General features: G+C 47.9%; 1 protein-coding gene across 6 annotated transcripts; it reads right to left on the reverse strand.

The window, feature by feature from the left end:
- Positions 1-555: 555 nt before the first annotated feature.
- Positions 556-27,235, reverse strand: NDNF (neuron derived neurotrophic factor). Of its 6 annotated transcripts, none has more exons than XM_052814440.1 (4): positions 26,939-27,235; positions 5,663-5,854; positions 4,497-4,621; positions 556-3,569 (listed from the first exon to the last, which is right to left on the reverse strand). In XM_052814440.1, exons 1-4 carry the CDS (start codon positions 26,956-26,958, stop codon positions 2,176-2,178), a joined length of 1,731 nt encoding a protein of 576 aa, XP_052670400.1. In that variant the 5' UTR covers positions 26,959-27,235; the 3' UTR covers positions 556-2,175. The 6 variants fall into 6 exon arrangements, with proteins under 6 accessions (XP_052670400.1, XP_052670425.1, XP_052670406.1 ...); XM_052814465.1 differs by lacking the exon at positions 26,939-27,235 and adding an exon at positions 26,645-26,750; XM_052814446.1 differs by lacking the exon at positions 26,939-27,235 and adding an exon at positions 25,162-25,400.
- Positions 27,236-27,600: the final 365 nt, after the last annotated feature.

Here is a 27,600-nt window from a genome sequence, read left to right on the forward strand (position 1 = left end):
AATGTAGGGAAAGTATCTCCCTGGCAACTGGTGATCTAACACTGGTACCACAGTCCCATTCTCAAGGGATTCTCAGCTGTAGTCATTACTGCTCACCTATGCCGTGGCACGGTAAGCTAGCAGGTGGGTGTTACTGAAGCCATTCACTTTAAGAAATCAGAGAGATGTTTTCAAATGAGGAGAGGAGATCATCTCTGGACAAATCTACATTTCAGTTATTAGGTTTATTATACAATTACATTAAACACAGCAGGCATCTTCTGATCAGTCTTCATACGGTATCTCCCTCTTTCTTGGAGAATCGTCACAGCAAACTCAGCATGTAGAACAGCATGGGAGCTTGCACAGCCATGAAACTCTGCAGCCGCCCACCAGTGTGCAATCTGAAACGTACAGAAAGGACAACCTGAAAAGCTCAGCACTACGGGGCCAAGGAAAACTGGAGCTCACCTCTGCAGGGATGGAGAGGTCTTGTCTCCCCTGTGAGCAGCCTAAGAGGAATCTGCTTTCAGCCTTTATGTGGATTTTGGTCCCTTTCCCTCATCTTCAGAGCCCCCCGAGGGGCCTGAAAGTGCTAAAATCACAGCAGTGAGACGTTTTGTGGACCAGCACCTAAGGAAGAGACAGAGACTGTCTTTGAATAAGCCCTGACATCCACTGCCTGAGTGCTGCAGACTGATACATATGATAGGACCATGAAAAAAAGGTCTCAGTTACCTGTCCTGAGGCCCTGACCTGTACTATAATATCGGGACTGAGGCAGTATGTATCCTGCTCTTAGCCGCTTCAAATAGGGCTGGTCTAGTTGCTTCTCAGAAGTGTGTTTTCCATTAAGCAGCTCTATACAAGTTTTTGAGTCAATGAAGGTGACGTGGAAAAACAAATAAGAAAATTTAGAAAATATGAGATCCAGACATTTAATATTTAAAAGAAATCTACACAATGGAAATAACTGCAATTTAAATGAAAGTACACGTTTTTTTCTTAGCACTACCGTTCTTGTCAATGGAAAAAAAATAATCCTCTCAGCTTATTATTACTGCGGTCAAAACCAGCAGCATCCAGAAAGCAAATGTTTTCAATGATAATCTAACAAAAATAACAACTGGTTCTCTGGCATATTATTTGTTTGAATTGTATGGTTTCTCTAGCTCAGACTGCGAGCTCCTTGCGAAGCGCTGGCGGCACTCACAACCACGATGAAACAGGATCCATTCTCACCCAGGACAAGTGAAGCTCCTCTGTGCTGTCCTGCTCCTTTAGTGCTTGTATCACTGTAGACACAGACTATGCCACAAATACCCCTCCTTCGATGGCCTGCACTCTCTTGCAGATTTTAACTGACTCAGTAACATCAGTAATTCTACTGGACTTCAGTCACCTTGCCGCAAAAGATGAACAACAAGAGAGAGGTACATCCTAGACGAAATCAGTTCAAGTTTCAGAATGCCTCCTCTGTCCCCAAGTCTGTTTGCCCCCTTAAAATGTCAAGAAAAAAGAAACAATATATAATCTAATATTTTTAATTTTATGTACAGGAATATAATGTTATGGCAACTTTGTACATGAAATACATACAGTATTTAAACATGAAAATCCGCTAGGTAAGAATTTATATTAGCAATAAAACTGCTTCATGTGCAGCCCAGTTAATACTTAGTTTAGATCTGTATTTTGTTGGGGAGAGATTTTAATAGTTTACAATCATAGAAACATAAACATTTAAAACAAGACTCTATAAAATAATTTACAGAAACCCTACCATCTACGCTGAGAGAAAGGGTGTACGTCTGTGAGTTTTGTGTGTGAATAACAAGGTGGACGAATGATGTAACTCAGCCTTTTAAGTATAAAATAATTTAGAAGCAGTTCATGCAATACGGAAGCAAAGGAGTGCCAGTTCCTTCGAGGTTTCCTGCTACCTTGGACATCTACTGAGCATCACATGTGGGTCACTGGACACACGATAATACCATCGCCAGATGCTACCAGAGAGCACCAGCCTCAGTTCCTCCAAACAATTACTTATGTAAACATAAATATACAAGTTGATATCTTTTCTACACAGTACAAATACAGGTCACAACTTCTCAGCTGTGCAAGTAGTCAATCCGTATACTTGGAAGTAGGATAATGTTCAGACTGGAGTTCCATATATTTCTATGTACAGGGGCACTAACAGAACTTCCTCGTTTTCACCAATTTGCTCTGATATTTCACGGAGTGCCCACCGTGCCCTATCACGTACACATCCAGCAGGTAGGACTTGCCAGGCTGCAGGCCTCTGATTGTCTCTGTGGTCACTGCTTTCTGGATGTTCTGGCTGTGGAAGTATTTACAGAGAACCTTTTCTGATTTCTTCCTTGTATCTGGACCCAAGCACTGGTTCTGCTCTCTTTTCTTCTGCTCTTCGTTGTAATTGTCATCCACTTCCCTTTTGTAGATGCAGAATTTGTTTCTCTCCTGCGTGCCCAGCCACGCCACCGTGACTGAAGAACAAGTGCGGAGTTTGTCAAAGGCTTTGATTCGCGTATCTTCAGGAAGAGAAGGAAACGACTGCTTGTTAGGCCTTGTTGTAGCCAGGATCTTCAGCATAGAAGCACCTTTTTTGCTTCCTTTCAGCCTGATGAGATACTTAGCTTTTGCTTTTCCCCGAAGCTGGAACTGCCGCACACCCTCCACATTTTGAGACAAGAGAAGTTTTCCATCTCTTCTAACTTGGATCTGAATGGCATCCAGGCACGAATGAACAGAGAAGGTGACTTTTTGGTGAGATGAAACAGGAGCAAACCGTAGAAATTTGGCTCCCTTTCTCTTGATGAATACATCTGTAACTTTGCCATCCTTCAGTTCGACTGTTTTCTGTTTAGCCTCCTCCTTCGTTCTGGCAAAGGTGCCAACGTATGCGGTGCTCATGTTAGTGTTGGTATTTACTGCAAACATGTCAAAGTAGAACTGCGTATCGGGCTTCAGGTCAGACACTGTGAAGATGTTCTTGTTCCCGATACAAACTTTATGCAGGTCAACTCTTGGCTTTGAGGACGTCTGGCGCCCAAACTTTGATGATGATTTTAGGAAACCACGTTCTTTGCCAGAGTTGTTGTCTGAGGCGAAGCCAAAATGGGCAAAGTCAAATGGACTGAAATCCAGACCTGGTTTTGGAGCCATCATGAAGGCATCATCAGAACTGAGCTTGGCTTCAACAGCACAGAGGCTTTTGAAATTGTGTTCTTTATTGATGACTATGCAATACTGAATTGGCTGTTTCAGTAAGGAGGCGGTGGGACTTGGTTTCCACGCCAGCGTCACTGTTGTACGTCCCAGCGAAGTGACATCGATTCTGGGATCATAAGGTAATTCAGGATAAGGTTGGTCTGACTCTGGAGTAGTGGTTGCATACACTTTAAAATGTGTATCTTTCTCTGTCGACAGCAGATCTAGTTGGTACAAACCAGATGGGGAACTAGAGGACACAAAGTACTCAACATCATTGCCTTTGTAAGAGAACAGCTCTGTGCCTTCCTCATTAGTAATCTGCTGTTTCTGTTGCTCAAGAGGTTCTGGTTCACCTATATTACAAGTGAAGAAAAACATTTGTACAGACACAATCTGCGAATATGAGAAAATAAAACTCTAACAGACACTTCTACATAAAATACAAAAGTGAGATGAAAAAGGAAGGTTTTATCTTCTGAGGAAGATGGAATCAATACTTCTGTCAAATCAGAGAGGGAAATTGGTTTGGCACTCAGGTTACAACCAAATGCAACAGAAATTGCACCTGATCAGTATTAATGGAGTCTTGTGAATGGTAGCTAATACCTTCCACTAGAGTAATTCAAGCACCCAACTTGGAGATGCCGTACAGTTCCCCAGGGGGAACTGACTCCGCTGCCTGTTTCTGGACTTGTGCCCTGAGCTTTGGCCCTCCAAGTCACGCTAAAATTTTGTGCCTAAATACAGTGGGGGCCAAAGGTGTGTATGCCATACAATGTGGTGTGTATGACATTTTAGCACTTGTGTGAGAGGCTCTGGAAGCTAAAGACCTCTTCTCTCTTGAGTAGCAGTTATATGGCTATTTCCAAATAAGCTCCATGTCTACAGACCAGTCCCCTCAAAGGGGCCAGCTCAGCCCTGCTGCAACGCCAGCCCTGTCTCTCCAGTTCTTATCTTGTGTACACAGCTCACAGCAAAGCCTCCATGAAACCGAGTTACTCTGGGCAAACAGTTTGTTGTGGCAGCATCCCGCGCACTCTGTAACTATAACCTCAGCTTTTACTTTTACTTTTTACAGACATTTTCCCTGTCATGTTGCTACCTGCTGCCAGTTTCCTGCACAACACCAGGACTGGGCCTGAAGATCCAAACAGCAGGAGATCATAAAAATGGGCCTGCTGTGAGATTTGGCATCTCACTGAGACTGGTTTGAGGGAGCTTCGAATCCAGGAGAAAAGGAGGTTTCTGAGGTGCAAGGGAAGTCATTGATGGTTTGTTACCTGAACCTTCTCCACTGGCTTCCTCTGGGAGCTCTTGCACGCTCAGTTTCCACTCCAGAGGCGCATCGCACGGTGTCACCGTCACTGCTAAGGGAGTGTTGTCCTCTTCAACCACAAAGAAATACCTAGGGGAAGGTTAACAGACCCATACGTCAATAAATCCTGATGACAGCCAACCGGCAGGGACAGACGTGACATGATCAAGGTTGATCTTAGTGGGGCAAGAAAGACGAAAGCGTTAATTCCAGGCAAGCGTGTGCAGAGGGAATATGGAAAGGCCGGTGGGCAAGACCTAAGGAGGTGAGGGGACTCATCGTGTCCCGCCCCAGCACAGCAGTGCTGAGTTCACACTTTGCTTGTCAAGACACAGCAGAAGGGTTTCTGGCCTCCTGCTCTCCCCTCCATCAGCTTCACTTTTTACCCCTGCACTAACTATATACAGTGTAAATGGTCACAAAGGTATAAATGAGGGAAACGGGATCTTTCCTGGAATTTAGGGATATGCTCTTCAAAGCAGGACACACATTTTATGCTATGTACAGGTAAGGGCCCTAGAAGCACATATAGTTGCATACGCATTCAGCTGTCCTCCTGCAGTCCCCCAAGCGCTACACGTCATTTATTGTAAAATGTTTCTCACCGATGAAGGCTGAAGGAGGTGTATGCTATGAGGAGGAAGGTGGCAATGCTGGTCTTCCCTGAACTCTTTGGAGCCTCAGGTTCTTTCCCAGTCTAACCTCACTCAGTATCTTCTGACCCATAGGGTCGAGGTTGGGAAGTGGGGAGTTCGGACCAGACTAGCTTACACTGCTTCTTTAAAGCGCAATATAAAATAATGAAGAGAGACAAGTGTGGTGGGGTAAGCCTGTAGTTTCTAATTTCCTTCCTGCTCCCTTTGCCTCCAGACATGGTTAGCGGCCCCACTTCAGGGAACTTCTGTGGTCTGTGGGAGCTCTGGGCTTATCCCAGAAATCAAATAAATTGGATAGACGCTCAGCCAGGGAGGCCGGATTGGGATGGAAACTCGCATAGTTACTTACTTCACCAGACAGAACACTGGCATTTGTATTTTTCTGGTTTGGATCCAATTTTTATTTCAAAACACCCAGCAAATAAAGCTAGTATCTTCGAAGTACAACTTCCTCACTTGAGCCAGACAGAAATACCTTTTAGGGGTGTCTCGGAAGAGGTAGCTGCTAATTTCGGCTCCATCTGGGATGACTGATGAATCATGAAAAAATGCTTTGTCCCGGATCTGCATTTGGAAGAGCTCCTCATCTCTGGTAGGTAACTTCTGGGGTCTGGAGCTGAGCGGCAGCAGCAGCAGCAGCAGCAGCGGGCAGCGCAGCAGGAGCATCCTACAGCAACGACAGAGAGTGCCACCTGAGGAGGGCTGCACCACACACAGCAGGAGCTGCCGCCAGCTTGTACCACATTGGTGGGCGAGACCGTGGCGAAGCACCGGTTTATTCATGACCCGCGGTCGCTGACTCAGCTAGCTGCAAACTTGTGGGCTGGCTCTTGTGGGCTGGTTTACTGCTGAAACACAGGCATACCTATAACAACATCGCATGCACTTTATGTTTTGCAGCCACCTTTGCTGTACTGCCATACAAGCAGTAGGAATACATATTGTAAGGACTAAGCTCGCATCGTCACAGCACTTGGATAAAGTATGTAAATAAGATTTTTCCATCTTGAACTGTAACTGAAAGCAAGCCCATGCACTGGTTGCAAATTGGTATCTCTCCCTCTCATTAACGAAGAGCAAAAGCCTTCCACACACTTTGGTAGAGCTACAGTTTGATGTTTTGCCATAGCAGAACTGGACATGGGAGCTAGAGTAAGCACAGAGCAGATGGAGGGTACATCGACTTCATTTTCCTTAGGAGATTCTGGTTGGGCTTCCAACAATCCTACGAAAAGTATTTCCAGTGAAATTTTTCTTTATAAAAATAGTGAATTAGGAAAACATGTGATATAAACCCACACATATTCAAAGCACATTGGTATTAGCATGCAATTCAGCAGGGCTTAATCCTCAAGCCTGATGGGAATTGCAAAACACAAAAGCAGAGAATCCCTTACAAATTAGGCATAATAATTCATAATCTCAGCCTTTCATTATTATGTCTACAACTAGGTCAGTAATGACTACCCTAACATATACAGTGGGACAGGCTGGAAATCTCCTTTCAGTACAGTAGATGATCTCATATTTAATGGGTCTGGTATGGGGGGGGTGGTGGAGGGGAAAGAAAGCCCGTTTCTGGTATGAGTACAGTGAGTTTAAATTGTTAAATGATAACATTTTTTAAAATTAGAAAAAAGAGGTTTAGGCCATTACCTAAACTGTGTTAGCCACTGGCTTTGGAGAGAAGCATGATAAAAAGCTGAGCTGGCAGGAACAGTTTTATCTTCTTGTTACTTGGCTGAATGTGCGGTCGTGCACTGCTCCTTGTACTGCACTGTAAGTTAACCATGGCTTTATAACAAACTATTTCTTTTTACCTTTAAGATCAAATCTGCTGTTGAGATTGGGGTTTTTTTTCCTCTCCACTTGACCTTTCCCTAATATTTTACGTAAAGATAGCAATCATAAAGCTCCTTGCGAAGTGGCACGATGTAGTCTAAGCCATAATAAAATTGCTCTTCCCCTTCAAGCACTTCATGAAAATATCAACAGGTGGCCCTGAGGGAAGCCCCAGCAGCCTCCTCCTTCCCCCTTCCATGCCTTTACCTTCCAAAAACCCCCAAGGAGCCACTGGAGGCTAGCGCGGTCAAGGCATGGGACCCTTCTCCTCACCCCAGCCCACCCCCTCTGGCCCTTTGAGAGCTTTCAGCAAGACCCACTCCCCGGCAGCCCCAAAATCCCCGCATGCCCCTTCCCGCTCTCCTCTTCACGGAGGCAGGAGCCCAGCAGCCTGCCAGCCTCTGCCCCCCTTCTCATCACCACGTCCCTGCCAAAGCTCGCTGTGGGTGCTGGCATCCCAAACATGGGAATTCGCCACAGACGGCACAGGGTCTCGTCCTTTTTTTCACCCCCAAGCTCCCGATAAAATCTTCCCAAATTCCCCCTCCCAGCTGCCTCCAGCTCCCCTTCTGCTGTGCACAGAGAGGAGGCTGCAGCATCTGCGTGTCCTGCAGTCCGCCCTGCTCCCAGTACGGCTACACACAGCCATCCACGTGTAAGACAACAGGTCTCCTGACATTAGCAAGGCCCACGGAGGGCTATTTTTGCCCTCATATTGCTTCCTCTGCCTCTAACATCGTTGTTAATTGTTCCTTCCACCAATGGCGCAGGTTGCGCCTGCTCAACCCCTCCCCTCCTCTCCACTGCCCCTGGCCCCATTACCTCAGCTCATGCCCGCCCTGCTTTCTGCTGTTTTCTCCAACTCGTGCTGTCCAGCTCGGTTCCCGTCCTTCATCTCTCTATTTTCCCACTGAAACTGGTGATGCAAGAGGGAAGAGATAAAAGTAGCAAACCCCAAAGTAACCATAAGCCACAAGTGACGCATACTGAAAACTCCCTCACCAGGATGCAATTTTATCTTCGCCTCCTTCTGCTCGTGCCTTCCCTCACACCAAGAGCCACTACGCCTTCCTCAGCTTTCTCCCTCCCTGGCCTGCCACATATTCCCGTATTTGCAGCCAGATCCTCCCCTTCCTGAGTGGAAAACCGCAGGAAAGATGAAAGCGAATGCTTGAGGTTCACCTGGCAGAGTTTCCCCTGCGGTTGTGTCCCAGGTGGGCATGGAGACCCTGGAGAAATCCCATGCCCCCTGCAAGCGAGCGGCAAGTGTGCCGGAGAGCCCCGAGGCGAGCTTGTCAGTTGACGGCCCCACCGTCTTGCAGGGAAGCCCTGCCTGTGCCGAGGCTACTGAAAGTTATTTTGCAGTTGGAGAAGGCTGCGCCCTTATTTATTCGGCGATAACCCAGCAACAGCAACACACAGCTGCGGTTCCCTGTTTGCAGGGCTTGTTAACGCTTCATCTCCGGCACTCACAGGTCTCAAATTGTGCGCTTCGTTATTGTTTGGGATGTTTTAATAAGAGATTACTGCAGTGCTCTGCCCTGTGGAAGGGAAAGGAGTAAAGGGCTTTACCTAAGACATGCAATTGCTACTTACAGTTAAACCCTGATTTAGCTTTCACAGGGTTTGTCAAAATGTATCCCAACTGGGTCCTGACTTAGCTTTTGATGACAACAGACATATTTCCTCAAATTCAGACTGAAGTGTTGATACTTATCAGCAAAGTTAATGACATTTGACCTTTTGAAGCAAAGATCGTAAGTCAAAATACTTGCTGACTTGAGTCACCAAAGTCAGCAGAAACCTCCTTTCACACCAAGTAGGATGAGTTTCATGCGCTCTAACACACTGTTTATTGATTTTTCAAGTATTATCATTGGCCAACAGGGAAGACATTCTTTCCAACTTAATCACAACAGTTACAGCAGATTATTTGGTTAGGTAAGAAACTCTGACGCTTTCTGCAGACAGCATCCTCCACATGAACCCCTTGAAATTGCAATCTTGTATATTCCCACAGTCAGTTCCAGTGCAATGTAACCTCTATTAAAATAAACAATTTTTGATTATAGGACTACCCAGGCTAAGCTTCACTTCTTAAATAATTTCACTAGCTAATTCACTTAAAAAACTCCTGTAGACAGTGTTTCTGTCCCCGTTAAGAACCGCAGTGTTGCGACAAGGCACAGATTTGTCTCCGATTTCTTTATCTAATTGTAAAAGCATTTTAGCTCTAAAAATAACTAGAAAAGACAGAGTAAGGTTAGTTCTGTGATCCCTGCCCAGCCTGGGCAGGCAGCACTGGCCCATCCCATACATGAAATAGCTTGCAAAGTTGTCAACTGCTACTGAAAAAGAAGTTTTCAAATCTTTGTTCCTTTACAAGCAAATAGGATTTTGAGTGCTTTCATTTTCACATATGCAACCTCTAGGGGCTTAAAACAGGCCCAATTTTCATGCACAACACTTCCAAGAGCAGGACACCTCAACAGCAAAGAGGCATCCAAAACTCACTGACAGTTTTTGCAAACTGTGCTGTCAGTGTTAGACCACCCTTTCACACCAGTTAATAAACAGATTTTATTTTTCACAGTGCACTCATTATCATTTGGCTGAGTTTTAAGCTAAATCCTCTATAGTTTGCTCATGCAAAACATCAAGAGGAAAGCAAAAAAATCATTTATTCATCCCACGTTCCTTTGTGGGCAAGTTCACTGCTGGGCAATGACTCTGACAGAGTCCCTCAGAAAATGCACTTGCTAGATGCGAGCACGTGAATTCGTGCTCTCCCACCCAGCCCTTGGAAATTTCCAACAAACGATTTTCTTGTCTCTGCGTGCTGTGCTCCAAGCCGGTTTCATTTTTAGAAACCAGGTACAAGCGGAGGCCTAAGCACTGCACTGTAAAGCCATATGTGAAATATGTTGTGTGATTTTTTATTCTCCAGACTATGCCACCTCCTAAATGCCTTTTATTCCCTTTTCTACAAGTTCGTCTTGTTTTCTTTTCTTTTAAACTCTGAGTCAATATTTTATTGATATATTCCTGCTGACTGGAGGGATTTGCCTGCTGTTTATCACTGAATTTAAGAGAGCGCCAAAATAAACAGTCCTAAGTGAAATAATAAGCACCGTTCTCCTTCTCCAGGATTGCAAAAGTGCCCTCTAATGGCCCATCTTTACCTCTCGCTTTTTCCCCAAACTCTAAACGGAACCTTCAGTCCAAGCGCAAAGGTGAACCTGCTGCCCTGTCCCCCCTTGGGTGATGCCGATGCCGGCTGTGGCGTAAGAAGCAGGGACAAAACTGGCACCTCTGGTCCCCAGGAGGTCACTCCCTGGCACAGGGGAAAGGAATCGCTCGCCAGCCCGGCTGTGCCAGGACGCCGACCTTCCCGGCACTGCTGGAGGGGAGGGGGATCCCAGGAAGCAACTACGAGCACGGCACAAAATGAGAGGTAAAAACCCGCTGCAGCTTGCAGGGACCAGGATGGCGCACGCAGATGCCAGCGGCTCTGGACCACCACCAAGAGCAACACTGAAAAACGTCCTTGAGAAAATAGAACTTGCTTATATATTCTTTCATTTCCAAAGAAAGGAAAAAAAAAAGAAGTTTTCTTTTCTCATTTTTCCCCTGCCTTCTCTTTTCCCCGCTGCAGACTGACCCACTTCGGGGAACCACGCTGTGAGCAGGGAGCATCCAGGGGGTCCCCATCCCCTCCCAGGTAGGGCTGCTCCCGGCCCACCTTCCAGCTGGATGGGGCTACCCGGTTTTGCTCGCCATCCGCTGAGCCTGGGCAGGCTGAGCGACGCTGGGGCAGCGGTGGTCGTGGCAGGTAGCCGGGATTCCCTTTTATTTTAACCTGGAAGGCGGCCGTCCTGTCACCAGGTGAGCAGCTCCTGGGCTGCACAAACACTCTGGTAGCAACAGCAACGCCTTGGAAAAGGTTTACTTAATGAACCTATATGTATTTATCTAAATAGATCAAGAGATGCAAAATGTGCGCTGTACATTTGGAGTGGGATAAAAATTATTTTTAACAGCTCAAAATTTGCCACCTTGCCAGAGGTTTCAGGTTTTTTTCCTTCAAAAAGTATAAATAAACAAAAGCAGCAGTCTGGCCATTTTCTAAGTCTGAGCTATAAGCACATACATGAAAATTATCACTAAATTGGATCATAGATTTTACGATTACAGTTCATTCTTATCTTTTTAATGATTTCCACTCGGGCAGTGAGCCTTACCCAACCTTTCCAAAAATCCCACGTACACAAGCCCTCTGTCCAGCCTTTAAGACCTTTGTGTAATGAACTTCATCTATACGAAAGGCCTGCAAATATCTAGGTAAACTGCAATTATAAGCAGAAATGGTGAGGATAATGGGATTTGCAACTGGCTTAGGTTCTGAGTCGGGGGACAAATTAGCTGGAGCTGCGGGATCAGCGGGGTGGGCGCATCCTCAACCAAAGCCAGAAACAGGCAGCCTCAGGGGCAGATAAAATCACCCCACTTTTTATTTTGCCGATCCAGCCTACACTATTTTCTGTCTGCCCTAAGCAAGCCTTTTTTTTTCCAGCAAAATATAGTGGTTGCACAGGGTGTACCCCACAAGGTATCAGAGGTTCCCCACTTACATCCCATCACAGAAATCCCACTCGGCAAGCCGAGAATCCATTTTGTTTGGCTGTTTGGGAGCAAAGCAGTTGTGTGCTCCTGTTCGAGTGTCATTGTGCATTTATTTCACGCACAGACACGCGCACTCACAGGAAGGCTTGATGTCACTGAATATACCTACGCTCCGTAAAAAGGGAGCAAGAGTATTAGATTCACCACATGCAATGCCAGTACTATTCACAAGTCATCTTCAAGTGCCTTGATCTATGGAAATCATTTGATTTGCTTCTCAACTGTCTGCGGGTCACAGAGACCTGTAAAGGATTTACAATAACAAAAAAAAAAAAAAAAAAAAAAAAATCTGGGTTTACTTGAAGCAAATGCATCTGGAATAAATAAACCCTAATGTTTAATTACAGAGAGTGGAAAGTGCATGACTGTAATTTAGTGAGGATAATTTCAAGGCACTGCCTGCCACAGTGCTTTTGTGTCACATTTCTTCTCTTTTTATTGTATGGATGGTTAACTTTTCTTCCTCCTTACGTCCTATTTTTAAACTCTGGTGTTTTGGGGCAGAGGGGGTGTTGGTTGTTTACATTACCCACGCTGCATCTCATAATAAGTCTGTAGATTTATTGACGTGATTTAAGTCCAGCTTCGGAAAGAAAAGGGCACTGTGTGACTTCTTTGACTTATTATAGGAACGCTGCAAGTAAAGAGGCCGTGAGCTTTTCCATTATACACTTCATTTCCAGAGATATATAACACAAATATATGCATCTCAGCATACAGAGTTATCACCTCAGCAACAGAGGAGTTTAAAAGCACCTACCAATTTCAATTGTAATACAATTAGTTATTTTTAATGTGCAAACAAGGAAAAATAATGCCTTTGAAATTTTAAGTATTTACTGAGAGCTGCTCAGTTTGTTTGTTTAGGGGGAGACCAGACGGGAAAAGTGAAGGCCTGCCATTTAATACATACTATTCCCTAAAGGATCTGGAAAACGTTTGGTATGCTTTTCATTTGGGTTTGGGGTTTTTTGTTGTTGTTTTTTTAAAAAGCAGAGCTCTTGAAAACTTGTTGTCTGGTCCTGCCTTGTGCCTGGGGAAAAGCACGGGCCATGCAGGGCCGCGGGAGCCTTGCCAGGAGCTCGGCCAGCTCAGCCCCAGCCAGCCCCTCCACCGGAGATGTGCACCAGCCCAAAGCCTTTCCCTACGGAACGGGGCGGGGGGGCGAGGAACGCAGCCCTGACAGGGACACGGGGGTGTATGGCTGTCTCCGTGGATTTTAGAGAGGAATATTTTTGTGTAGCACCGCGGCCGGCTTGACATGGCAGCTCCTGTTGGCAAGACCGGCTGTAACTGGGAGGGCAGGAGCATTTACAGACCTGTAATCCATGGATTAAAGCTCCCTAAGTACGCACGGACATGATGGACTATAATGGTGCCTTTGAAGCATTTAGGGTCCACCGTGTCAATAATCTGTGGATTAACCGACCGCCTCTTGCATTTCCAATTCAACCCGCAATTTTCCTTTGCTGGGAGTATTGTTTTAGGAAAGCAAATCACAGTAGCATGGAGAAAAAATTCAACTATGTAAAAATAAGAAGGTATGAAGAATAAGGGTACGTTTCCACCAAATCTTAACGAACAACAGTGGCAATGAACTACGACTTAGGGGAGAGGTTAACTCCGAAGGGGTAACGCTGTAAAATGCAGAGCTGTCTCAAATTAGACATGTTGAAAAGCAAACATACTCAGGGAGATATGGTATCAAAAATCAAATTTTACATGGACTATTTTGTTTCTAAACTGAGCCTTATTTATTTTTCCACTTTTAGTGGAAACAGATTCAACTCTGATTACATCAAAATCACCATCCTGGAGCTGGTGGTAGCTGGACGCTTCAAAAACCAGCTGAGCCAGGAGATGCCATTTGGGACACTCGAGGAAATGCCTCGTAGTTTTTCTTTTTTTAATCAGAGACCACATACCAGCGCTTGTCTCCTTCACAGCCATCTCAACCCATGCGACTCAGCCGTGAGTGTCAAAACCAAACAAACAGCGAGTCCCCAGCGACCTCTGTTACAATGCTCAGTTGTTCTCTCATACCTCTCCTGGCGATGGGATCGCAGTGGCACGGGAAGAAGTGACGTGCCGGAGCACTGGATGGCAGCCAGCTGGCAGCTCACCCCCCGTGCCGAGCTCCACTTCGCCTGGCCGCTCCGGCACGGGCTGCCCTGTGTCCTTACCATCGTACCTGCTCATCCTCCCAAGCCTGTACAAAATCCCCAGGTGGCTGGACGTCGCTCACGGAGAGAGCAAGCGTCACAGGATGGGTAACTGGTCCCAGCTCTTCCAGAGGAAAATCTCATGTCAGACACCCAACTCAGAGAAGGAGAATTTCTTCCAGAGTCTCCAGCAGGGTTTGAGCCCCGTAGGAGAAATAAGATAAGGCAGAGAAATCTTAGTTTGCACAACTCCAGGCCATTTAAGATAACCAACCCTGAATGCCACACAGGTCTACCACAAATCTTTCATCGCAAGATCTGGAGGTGTTTTATAACAGAGAGTAATTATTATCCCCTTGTTACAAGCAATAAAAGTGGGGCAGCGACATTCCTTGTTCAAGGAAATCCCAATATAATCCCTTCCTTTAATCATAAAACAATAGCTACTTTCCTTGGCCAAGTCATTCTGCCTTCAGCAGAGCTCTCTGAGTGTATGTTACTGTCTCTCCATAATGAATTTCAGCAAGAGGATTAGCGGGGAGGAACACATATGAACAATTACAAATTACAACCAACAAAAGCATGTTGGTATTTGGTACGGAGTTTCCCACTGTTTCTCTGGAATACTTCTGAATGACATTATGAGCAAGCGCCCTTGCCAAAACCCACGAGGGACAGGGATGACTTAAGTGCCAGAGTATGATAAAGAGCAGGAGCGGAACCGGGGTCCGTGCATCCTGCCGTCGCATCCTCAAACCGCCAGGGCTTACGGCTGGAGGTCAGAAAGACCTTCGGAAAGCGCTAAAACATAAAGACAAAGCCATGAACTGCATTAACTACTGAAGGAGTTAAAGCTGCTTGAGCCATTCCTCAGGCCTGGGGAATACCCCTCGCCCAGCAGCTGCCCGTGGCCAACAAGGTGTTTGTTAAAGGGGAGAAAATCAGGGGCTTGCGCAGGGCAGGGGGCTGCGGGAGAGGCAGTGACAGGCGAGGGGCTGCAGGTCACCAGCGCAACTTGCAGGGCAGGAGCAGGGGGAAGCCGAGCCTCCGGCGGCTCCAGCAACAACCGGAGCGCTCACGTTTTGTGGAGAGCTGTGCCGTGAGCATGCTGGAATTGCTTACGCCCTTCTTCCCTTCTGCTTTTTGGTAGACGATTAAAAAAAGGAAAATTGCTGACTACTTCGAAACCCCTTTAAGTGCACAGAGGCCGATTCCCTCAGCTTCCATCAGACACGCAGTTTTCTTCAGCGTCAGGAACACCACCACACATGTATGTAGGATTACAAACCACAGCCAGCCCAAGTACATTAGTATTCATGCCCACTTCCCTACCTCCGCACACACAGTTTTCCTGCAACAGCTACTCAGAAATTCTCATTTGCAATTTTACCGTATCTTCCTTTTTACTGCCTAGGGTTTCTCAGTGCTTCCAGGCTAACCAGTAACGACCAGTAATGCCTGCCATAGCACGGAAAGTAACAGCAGCAGCTCTCCAGAAAGCCCTCTGGCAGCTGGAAGAGCGAAGCAAGACAGCAGCACCAGTGACAACCCCTATTACGGTGCTCGTGCCCAAGAGGCGATTCTCTGACCCTTGGGGAAGCGACTGCATCCCTGCGCTGCCGCCAGGACCGTGTCCCACAGTGGTTTGCAGGGGAGGTGGACATCGCGGAGCAAAGACACAGCAACAGGAACTCAGATAGAAACTGTAGCGGGCATCTGGCACCAAGTGCAATTGTAAGGTTGGATTGGAGGTTTTTTCAATCCAGGAATGCTCGTAGTTAACTAGGTATGAGACAAGGAGAAAATACAATTTATATGAACAGGGAAAAAAAGTTATTTTGATTTTATTCTGTTCTTTCCTATATTTTTTCAATCTTATACCTGTGCTGCTTTTATTTACACCTGAATCACGTAATCAAGGTCCTCAGCTGTCTTCAAAGAAACCATGACTTCTTCTACCGAATGGAGAGTCTAGCCCATATTACTTTTGACCACATTAATACACGTTATGCTGATAGGTGATCCCCCAAATTTCCAATTCCATAATTATCATCAGAATCCAAATTTTTCTGATTGAACTTACTGTCGAAAAACTGATTCAGTTTTAATATTATCTGCCCTCAGCTTTAAAGGTATGCAAAGGAAATCTTAGGCCCTGCAAGTCCTTAATGAACCCTTAAGGTGCTCTCTCATAATGATTTGTTACGTATCAGAGTAATTCACAGACACTGTGTCTCATTTTCCCTAGTTGGAAAAGGGTTGCTGAAAATATGTAAACATTTCTCAAGTGTTTGAAAATGGAAAGTATCAAATGTAGTGCTAAAGATATTGATATTTACATATTTCTACCCGTGCGCTCGGTGTTAGAGCTGGCAGACCTCAGCCACAGTTACAGCAGCAAAGAATTCCCAAGACCCAGTGTGGATATTGTCCCCCACACTGATCCTCACTGTCCGTCCCTAGAAAGCAGCACACGCAATTTCTCAGTCACACCATTAGCTCTGGTGACTTCCTCAGAGGCTGCGGTGGCTGAGAGCACAGGATGGCCCATCGCAAGTGAACCACATCACAGGGAGGATGGTCAGCCTCACCACTTCTCCTGCGTGTCATTCAGAAAATTACCTCTTTTGCACACTCACTTCTATACGCTACGGGGGTAGGTCCGAGAAAAAGCAGGAATGCTCATGCTGGCTAAATTTTGCCTACCAGCATTTATTTCCGTAGCATCCTGCTTTAAAAAAGACACAGATTCCTATAGAGGGCAACTCAGTAAATTAGTGAAAATTGTTAGTGAAGAACGTTAGCGGCACCAAATTTCTCGATGCAGCTACCTGCGGTCGCCCCCCGCAGTGCCTGACACTTCCCACCGCCTCCAGAGAAAATCTGAACTTCTGCTTCCCCCAATGGCCTGACCTAGGCACAGCAAGGTGGGAGAGATTCATCCCGCCCAGACCCATGTGCAAAGGCTCCGGCCCCCATTTCCTGATCCTGCCGCTAGTCACCGGGACAAACGATGGCAGCAAGCGCGCCCGACGTTTGTGAGGGAGCGGGGACCCTCACAGAAGGAGAGCGCCCGTGTGGTGCGGGGTGGTTCCTAACGTTACTCAAGGGTGTTGCAGAAGCAGACGAAAGACTCGGGACAAGTGTGGCCAGGCGCCGGAGGAGCTACGGACCCATGCAGCCCGCATGGCTGCCCTGAGCCACTCAGGGGGCACTGAGGGGCACTGCTCACGGAGCATCACTGAACATCTCCAGGGCTAAGGAGCCACGCGATGGAGAAAGAATTCGCCTCCAAAGGGCAAAATGGTACATGCCCAGGGAGACGGTGAAGCACGGCCACGGAGATTGCTGCCACAGGTGGGCCTACGGTCAGAGCTGACACACGCATCTGTCTGAAGAGGTTACAAGACACCACGAGTCCAACCACAGCTCGCGAGCCACCGGCCCATCATACCAAAGCAGGATAAGAGCGTGTTTGGGAGCTGCCAGTCTTCAGGGTGGCCTTCTAACATGTTTTGGGTTTTCTAAACGGTAGACTTCTGTCTTTCCCAAGTGCGAAAAGATGGGCACTCTGAAAGGACGTGCCACAAGAGTTTCAAACCTGCCAGGGTCAACTGCAGAGCTGTGATAAGGGATCTCAAAAATCAGATTATCGAAAGGGTCGGTTTCAGCTCTACTCTACTGCTGGGCCAGTGTTTATTTGTCCAGGCTGGCAGGCAAAAGGTTAGTTCTTTATCTAGTTACTGTGAACAAAAGCAGAGGGAACACATACAGGCGGATAGGTCAGACTGTCATGGGTGAGCGAACATCCAAACAACCCCAAAACCTTCAGGCCTTCTTACGGTAACCATACATCCTCGGTTGACAGCAGGGAAAAGAAAGGAGAAGAAAGGAGAAGAAAGGAGAAGAAAGGAGAAGAAAGGAGAAGAAAGGAGAAGAAAGGAGAAGAAAGGAAAAGAAAGGAAAAGAAAGGAAAGGAAAAGAAAGGAAAAGAAAGGAAAAGAAAGGAAAAGAAAGGAAAAGAAAGGAAAAGAAAGGAAAAGAAAGGAAAAGAAAGGAAAAGAAAGGAAAAGAAAGGAAAAGAAAGGAAAAGAAAGGAAAAGAAAGGAAAAGAAAGGAAAAGAAAGGAAAAGAAAGGAAAAGAAAGGAAAAGAAAGGAATTTCTACATTCAGAGATGGCTGAAACGCGTGCCAAGGGCATTTTTCCTTTCCCAAAGCGGGAAGACGTGGTGAGAGCTGTGCGTGGGACCCAGCGCTGCCTTCTGGGGGTGTCCCTCCACTAGCGACTGGAAATGGCTGCGAGACCCTTGGACAAAAGTTACTGCTAAAGGACAAAGTGTCATTTCAACATCACCGTTAATATCACCTTGTAAAAACCAAAAAGCCACAAATTCAAGGAAGTATCTGCTCTTTGGTGCTTTGTCCCCTCAAGGCATTTCAGCAAGCCCAAGAGGTTTGGGCTGGAGCCAAGTGGGGAACTCTGCCCACAGGGATGATGCCCCCGAGTCCCGTTTCGATCCCCACGTGCCCAGTTCGCCGAGGGCCACAAGTCGGGGTCCGCACAGTCCCCAGCTGAACAAAACCACGCCAAGCCCATAGTGCCGAGTGGGGACGGCCATGAACCCAGTGAGCAAAAGGTTGAGCCAGAAGCGTGTTTGGCCTACCAGAAGTACATCTCGCTGACGCGTATGAAATTTGGCATTTTCGAGTTAAAGCCCTAATTGCCTGGATTTTCTCATAAACACTTTACAACTGCTTTTTCTTAAATGAGTGGGAATTAGAACGTGCTCCGTAAATTAACATAGCACATTTCTTTCCCTGGGTCTGCCGCAATGCTATCACACACTTGCAAGAGATGTCTTATACTCTTGCTTTAAAATACCTGCCTAATTCAAATGTTAAATCAAGTTAGACTTGTTCGCATGATGTGGAAGGGTCTTAAAACCTACTTATTTTTCCTAGTATGAATTTTTTTCGACTATTGTACTGTAACAGGATTAAAAAAGTTTTAATCGACTGACATTAAATCTTCCCTGCAAAATTGTAACTTTAATACCCCCTAGGACTATTAGATTTTTATTCATTATTTCTCATTACTGAAAAATCAGTTTGAGAGTGCCCCTAGGGTCTTCCCCAAACAAGGGTAAGATCCTATTAGTCCTACAAATCATACTCAAGTAAGTAATTCTTACCCAGGAGAAAAAGCCCCTGGGGAATTAAATGCAGATTCAGTAGCCAAAGGAAGAGAAAGAATGGGGACTAGAAACCGTTAACGCTGCTCACTGATGTTTTCCTTCGCATCCAGAGACCAGCTGGCAGCTCCGAGACACTTGGCTTTCCCGCACCATCATCATCCCGATCTGTAAACTGCTTAATTTGCATCAGGTTTCTGGATTTCAAAATGCTGAGGCACATTTAGACTGTTTGACTATAAACAAATTAGCAGTAAATCTGCTGCACCTAAACACAGGAGAGAGAGAGAGCGCGCACTCACGTCTTCGCTATATCCTGGTTGCTTTGTAAAAACCATCTACCCTGCTTAATAATCCCTGCAGACGTGTGCGAAGAACCTGCGATCCCGTTGCGCCTCCCGCCTGCCTCCCCACCAGCCTTTGCAGCAGGAGCTGCAGCTGGTCTGGTGCTGATCTATTTTGGTACTAAGCAAGTTAAAAGTGAGAAAGATGAAAAGCATCATTTTTCTCACACCCTAATAAAGTTGCAACCCCTTTAAAGTTAGTTTTCCGTAAATAAATAAAATAAATAAAAAAGAAATACGCTCAATTAGGCGAACAATGCTTTTCCCCTGTAAATCACAGGGGAAGTGTCGGCTTCGGTGGTGTGTCACCTTGTGAGCGTGCGAGGGTCACACTGAAGGGGCACTCATATCCGGACCCGCGGAGGGGGGAATGAAGTAGGAAAGATAAATTATTGCCTTTTGTTTTTCAGATTTCCAGGTGCTCGCAGTAAGTACCCACTGCTTCTTATCTCGGCTGTCACGCAAGCAACAAACATCTCTCCAACTACTGAATTTAATTACCCTAAACCCAGAGCGGTCCCGATTCGGGCCAAAACCCAAACAAACCCGCGTGCTCTTAAGCCATCTGTGAGAAATGCTGGAAATGCTGCTCTTACCTGAACGCTCGCCCCTGTCTGGGTGGAAGGACACAGCCCACCGAAAGATGCTGGGCACAGGATTCGCCTGCATCCCTCTGGTAACTTGGGTATATTTTTGTTTATCATCGAAGCAGTCGTGGGCTGGGGGCTGGGTTCTCAGACCGCTCGTGCTGCTGACTACTCGAACGGCATTTAAAACCCACCGTGTAAAACATCCCCCAGAAGATCATCGCATTTTCAGTGAAGTTATAGTATCAGCTATCTTGCACATGAACTGAACATGACAACGCTTTGCCTGCTTCTGACGTGTCCCGCGCGACCACCACGTTCCCCGGGGTGCAATCAAAGCCATCTACCCAGCCACAAGATTTTTGGCTGGTTCCTGTTACAGCTCTGTGTTAACATTTATCTTTCTCCCATTCAGTGGGTGTCCTTGCATACTGCAAATTAGAAAATCAATTCTAAAAGAGCAAACTTATTTTTAATATTTACTCTCTCTCTCCCCCCTCTTAATTTCTTTCCAGCTTGAAGCACATTCTCCTGGAGTTATGATTTATTACCCTGACCTATTTCCCGATCTAAGGGCAAATACTTCCTCTCCTAATGACATCTTGTTAAAGTTTTCAGACATACCATCTCCTCACCCTTCAAAGCTCCCTCCATCCATCCATAAGCATTAGCTTATCTGAGTCGTTTTCTCAGGCAGAAACTATCCCTGTTTGATCTAACAAAGATTTTTGTCGCCAAAGTAGCGTATTCTCAGTCACGATGTAAAACAAGGAGTGGGGAACACAGCTTCTATACTCTGCCTTTGCTCCAAGGCAATGCTCACTCGCTGCACCGCTCGTTATTTAGCAGAGCTCAAGCACTACTCGAGTCCCTTCTCACTGGTCTTACCTAAAATATTCTCTTTCCTTTAACATAATTCTGACTTATTCTCCTTTCGCTCCTGCCCGTACAGTCAGTGACAGCAAAATACAGAGCTCAACAGCATTCGGTATCACAGCGGGTTCTCCGACAGCAAGGTAAACATTAATCTTATGGGCTGTCTATACGCTCTCACACAAGCCTCATACTCCAAACATGTTATTTCTTAATATCTAATTAGTCGAGGTTGTCGTCCTCGATGCTGGGCATTCCTACCAGCATGTGCACCCTTTTGTAAGGGCTTGCAAACTTGTTCTCTTACATGAAGGAGGAGGCCCTTCCCTCCTTCAGTCCCATCTACCCTTCTCCTCTGCATTTTATAATCAAACAGAAAAAGAAAGCAAAACCTCCACCGTTATTTTAAGTCTCACAAGTGGCCGAACTGGTAGCCCAGAGCAGCTATATAGTCCTCCACGTTAATAACATCAGCCCCTTTGAATGCACCGAACGAGAAACGTAGTTTTCATTAGACTGCCCTTAACGCAGAAAACGTGCACATTCAGCAAGGTCGAATGGAAACCCGCCATCTCTGGTGTGTCCATCGGTACAGATTAGTAAATCCGCCTCCTGTGAGAGCAAGCTGGGGACTGAAAAGATAAATACCCACTTAGTAAAACAAAATAAAACCAGCTCTAGAAAGATGCAAGACCCTGAAGGAGGACTGAAATAGCCCCTTGAAAATAGTGAAGTAACAGCCTTACAGTTTTATTATTCGTATAAAGTTTAGTGACTTCAAAATGAACGCGAAGCCAAACAAGACTTGTTATCCCACTAAAATCTGTGCTGTAACTGAAGCCAGTACCCAGATGTTCTGTGGTAAAATCTGCCGCTTCGCTGCATAAAAGCACCACATACCCTGACGTACAGTCCTGGCTTGCCTTTATCCAAACCTACTTAGATTCTGGATTATTTTTCTAGCAATCTTTTAAACTGCCATGGGAAGCATAAAAGGTGGTCTCTTACAAAACCGTTTGGTACCAGCTTGAAATGTAACCATTTGCAGAAATAAATCAGGATTTCTTTTTAATAAACTGTTTACTACCAGCCTTTCAGAACATAAATTGTAGAAGAAAAAGCAGGGTCTGAGTTTAATAAACATCTCATCTTTTTATATATATTAAGGCAGAAGACCCTGGCACGCTTCAGAGAGAAACGTCCGGCGAACAGGCTCCATCCAGCCCTACCGACGCCGTGGGACGGGGAGCGGAAGGCCCACTGCGCGGCTGGAGGCTGGAAACCCCATTGCGCAGCCAAGGTGAGCCCCTGCTCCCCTGGCACCTTTAACCCACCCACGGTGAGCTTCCGCTCTCGGGGCACCTCCCCGGAAAGGGTTCATCCCTTCATTTTTAAGGGACTTCTAAGGTGGACAAACCTTAGGTGGACAGACCTGCTAAAGAGGACAAAGTGGACTTGAAGATGCCGTTTCTGCCCCTAACGTGCGGATTTGGCATATGAGCCAGGACGCTTCGGGGCAGCCCGGGCTCTCGGGGTGCCGAAGGAGGCCCTGGGCTCCAACGAGCGGGTCGTGGTGCAAGCGGAGCTGCGGCACCCACCCTGCCTGCGCCACTGCGTCCCCAGCCCAGCTCGCAGGAGGAGGAGAGGCGCGCTGGAAAAAACTGCGGCAGATGGGCCGGGGCTGTGTGCCGGGAGCTTTAAACGTCGGATGAACGACGAGTATGCGGTGAAGGCATTCAAGCCGAACAGGGAAGGCAGCACAGGCGTTACGTGATTTTGAACAGCTTGCTTGACAGTTTGCACCATATTGTATTTATAAACATTGGGAAAACCTAAATGCTTTTCCTTGGTGTTTCCGAAGTAGTCATCTGCAACAAAACAGGCGCGCGGGGCGATCCTACGCAGCTCTGCCTCACCTCCGTGACAACCTTCTTAAAATTAAAAAAAAAGGGGGGGCCCCATATTAATCTCTGTGGGATCAGCGTCCTACACGGCATTCAAATTCCCTCTCAAACTGTGCATCTAATCCAAACCCTGAACTCCCCCAGGGGGGCTGAGGCGTGAGGTAACCCACCGGCCGATGACGCCAGCAGCACGTCACGCGTGTGCCACTGCCTGCCAGGTGTCCCCGGGTGGGCGCAGGACACGCACGTCATGTTACCTCGCCGGCGGGGCTGCAATGACGCGCTGCAGTGCCCACCCTCCACAGCAGGAAAATCAATGGGTTTTCTGTCCGGAGCCACACGGAAACAGGGACAGCGTGATGCGCCCGCAGTCCTCATCACAGAAACGTGACAAGGCTGAAGGGATTTTTCAGACGTATTTCTAAAGCTCTTTCAGATTAGGAGGGGCTCGTTATCTGCCGAAAGTCCACAAGGAACAGGTATCGTTCTGCTCGCAACAGGATGAAACACAGCCACGGGACCCCAAATACATCCATACAGTACCCACACGTGGCACTACTGCACATTTCTGCTTCATCCCATTTTAAATGCTTGAAACAGAACGTTAAAATCTCTCGGCGTTTTAAAAAGTCCTCTCCTCCTTCAAACATTAACAAGTTTTAAATTCTAGACATTACTGTAAGTACTCACAGAGACTTTTAGTGGTACTAGAAAGCTGACCTCGGCAGCTCTCCTCTTGCAGGTATGCGTTTTGCTACGAGGTAGGAGAGCGAGGCCGGGAGGATGAGGCATTCCTGACAAGAAGCAATCTGAAATGCCATTCCTAAAATAGCTAAGAATCAGTTATTTTCAAAGTAGGCTGAACAGAATCACAAAGTTTTTCTCCCTGCTCCCTTACAGCACGGCCAAGGGTGCTGACGATGTCTAACACCCAAGCACTATTTTTACGGAAACCAGGTTATGGCCAAGCCAGCGGTACATTGCCAGGGTCACTAGCGTATAAATCACTCGCCACCAACCGCCCAGGGAGGAATTCAGCCTCAAATCGCTCTCAGCTCTTTCAGTTTCACACAGATACAACTCCACCAGCTCAACCTAGCGTGAAATCGGCACACCTAGGCTGGAAGCCCATCCTAAGACGGCACTGGATGGGGCTGCCAATGCAGCCTGTCTGTAGGATGCTCCGATGGAGACACGGTGCCACGCTTGTGTCACTGAACGTCACCTGGTATCTGCTCGCAAAGAGCCAGCCGGGCCAGGGGGATCTGTGTATTTACGCTGAGGACCTTGCCTCCCCCCTGAGCTTGCCTCCTGCGGCTCAGTCAAGCCACAAGAACGGCGATACTGTTTAAGTGTTTTAATTAAAGATCGTAACTAGATGCTAACCAGATCCTTTGGAGGGAAGGGAAAGTCCAAGGGACGCTACAAGCTTCGCAACCCGCTCTCTGAAACCGGCCTTACAGAGGCTGCCTCGCCCACGTAGGTGTCCACCGGGATGATTTCCAGAGCTGCCCTGGGCTGCACAGCACGGACAAAATCACGCTCATCCCTGGCACCAAGCTAACCGGTCTGAGGAAAGCAGGGCACGTTACCGCTCAAGTGTTAAATACAACCAGAACAAAACCGCTCAGAGAATCGCTGCTTTTCAAAAAATCTCCACTAGCCTTCAACTGTGAAGATTTAAATACATAAAAGTTATATCTGCAAGTGATTAAACAACGCTTTGTAGCCATTGTCTCCGTGCTGTCGAAATAAAAACACGACCCAAGCTGCACGTAGCAAATCTCAGCCCTTCCATCCCACCGTTGAGTTTTCCATCTACTTTTTTTGGTAGCCGGTTTTTTTTTTCTTTTTTTCCCCCCTCGAAAACAAAGTATGATGCTAGCGAAGACGGAGCCGTTGCCTGCCTGGCACATACACACACACACGCCCCCCCCCCAAGCTCAGCGGCAGCGCCCGGCCGCGAGCCGGGGTTCCCGGCGGCCGCGGGCTGAAAGAGGAGAAAAACGGGGAGGAAAAAAAGAAAAAAACCCAAACCTCGAAGGGGAAGGGGAAAGAGGAGGAAGGGGAAGGAGGGGAGGGGAGGATCCGAAAGGGCTGCCTACCGGCAGCATCCCGCAAAAGCCGCGGCGGAGCGGTGCCGGGACGAGGGGCTCGACGCTGCAGCCGCCACGGGAGGGACGGCGCCGGGGTGGCCGCTCGGTGCGGCCGCTCGGTGCGGCGCGTCCCCCCCGCCCCGCTTTACCCCTGGGGTCCCGCAACCGCCTGGGGGGGGGGGGGGGCACCGCGTCCCTCGCCCGCCCCGACGGCAATCGGACGGAGCGGGGGGCGGGGGGGGAAGCTTGCGCGGACGGCCCCGCTCCCCCACCCCGGTGCCGGTGGCTTACCTTGCGGCGTCCGGTCCCGTCCCGTCGTGTCCCGCCCGCGGGGGCGGAGGGGGGGGGTGGAGGCTTTTATTTTTTTAGGGGGGCGGGTGTTTACCTAACTCCCCCGGCTCCGGCAGGAACGGGCTGCAACGGGGACTGTGTCACGCACGTCCCTTCGCGCTTTATAGCCCCTTCCCTTCCCCACTCCTCCCCGCGGAAAAAAAAAAAAAAAAAAAAGAGAACCCCCCCCCAATAAAACCCAAAGAAAAGGAACCGGGAGCCCCCCCCCGCCAGGGACACCCACGGGGGCGAGGGCACGGCCCCGACTTCGCCTACCGGGAGGTACGGCGGGGCAGCTGAACCCCGGCAAAAGTTTGCAGGAGGTGTGTGGGTGGGTTGGGGGGGGGGTGGTGCGGAGGGGCGCGGAGCGGAGCGGAGCGGAGCGGACCGGCGGCGCCCGGCGCGTCTCGCTGCTGCTGCTGCCGCCGCCGCCGCCGGGGCGGGCAGGGGGTGCCCCGCGGGCGCGGCCGCCCCCGCCCCGCCCCGCCGTGGCGGGGCGGGCCCGCCGGGGGAGCCCCGAACCCGCGGCCCCCTGAGGAGGGGGGGGACACACACACGGACTGCCCCCCCCACCCTCTCCCCCCAGGCAGAGCCGCGGGGGGCAGCGCCGCCCGGCTTTGTGCCGCCCTCGCCTGCGCTGCGGCGGTGGGCTGCGAGAAGCTACTCAACATCCATCTTGGAAGTGTTATCCTGCTTGGAAGTCGGGACTCGGGGTAGGGGGGGGGCATAGGGTAGGCGGTGGGAGAAAGAGTAGGGGGGGTGGGCAGGGCTCCCCCCTTCTCTTTTTCACGCAGCCGCCGTTTGAAGGGGTTGGGGTTGCGGGAAGGCTGCGGAACATCCCAACAGCGATGGACGCGGGAGAGAGGGCTGGAGAGATGGTCAAGGATGCGGGAGAAACGGGATTTATTAAACCCTCCCGCAATTTAGCAAATGGGTCTCGAAGCTGCGCGTGCCGCCTCTCGCCTGCTCCCTCGTTAGGTTTTGATCGGGGGCAGCTTTTGGGTTCGGGGAGTGAGGGAGATTTTTCTTACTATTACCTCTGAGCTGCAACGAAAAGGCAGAAAGTCTCCTTTGCCGTTTAAAAACAAACCCCTCTCTCTTTTTGTTTCTTTTTTGGGCACATCAGTCATAAAAAGTCAAGTGCTACATAAGCATTAAACAAGTTATTACCAATAGCAGCTGATGGGGAATTTCCCCGAAGGTAATCATTCCTTCCCCACTACTTCAACAGATTCGGGGAGCAAAAATAAAATAACCTCCTTTTTTGCAAGACCGCTGAGCAAATCCGACAGCAAAGCCTCAGCAGAGGGATGCAAACTGTCATACTCTGTAGGGCGACGATCAGCTTCACTCCGTGAAGACACAACCCCCAAAAGAGCTCATGTCTTCAGGGACATGTAGCTGTCCAGACCTCTGCTAATTGCCGTTAGTTACCGCCACTTACCTCCCACTCTGTCAGCTCTCAGAGTAGCCGGGTCGCTCACCGCAAGCCAGCCAGCACTCTGCCCAAGGGTCTGCTCAAAAATAGAAGTTCACCGAAAGAAACCCAGGATTAAGAAAAAGAGCCCCATGGGAGCCCCCATCCAGTTATCCTTCTGTTGTCACGTCCCTATTTTTACATATTTCACAACTGTATTTATCGCTTTCAGAGAGGTTCAAGGGTAAGAGTTGGGGAAGGGAGAAAAGACACACAAGTTTAGAATTAATTTATGCAGGTTTAAGGAAAACCTAAAAATACCTGGTATTCGCACACAGCATCCCGACTTCTTCCTTCCTAGAGGATCGTTTGCTTCCAAACGCAACACCTCAATAAAAAAAAGAAAAAAAATCTCAGCAAACTACACGTGCTGCTCTTCTGCTGCAGAAGACGCAGAGATTCAATCACCCAAAAATGGGAGAATCTGACTAAATAAGAAAGCCAAAATTAGTAAAGAAAACCCAGTGCGTTCTGACTAGTTTTTCCCCAAGCCTTTGGAGCGTGCAGGAGCCAGCAGAGAGGGATGTGCTCAGGTGAAAGCAGGCAGCTACCTTTGGGTACGATTTGTGGCACAACAGTGTTCTGAAGAGCCTGCAAAAATGGCTGGCTCTGGTTTGAGGTCATTAGAGGTAAAATATTGCTACCCAGCCAAAGAGCTCTTGAGACTGTGCGCTTCACACAGAGGCAAACCGATTATTTTTAACTCGAGGACAGTTTTAGTGCTATTGTTCTTAGAGGGTATTACTGTTTGTGATTTCAGGCGAAGCAAGATGACATCCCTGGGATATTATTTACTGAGGTATGTGAATACCAACTCCTCTGCGTGTAGATAACTCTTTTTTTGGATGCTTGCAGTTCCACCTCTATCGCAACTGTAAATCTCTGTCGTGATTTAAAGCGTAGCACAGAGCGACTCCCAGCCA

This window comes from Harpia harpyja, chromosome 2 (assembly GCF_026419915.1).
Source record: "Harpia harpyja isolate bHarHar1 chromosome 2, bHarHar1 primary haplotype, whole genome shotgun sequence".
Classification (NCBI taxonomy): Eukaryota; Metazoa; Chordata; class Aves; order Accipitriformes; family Accipitridae; genus Harpia; species Harpia harpyja.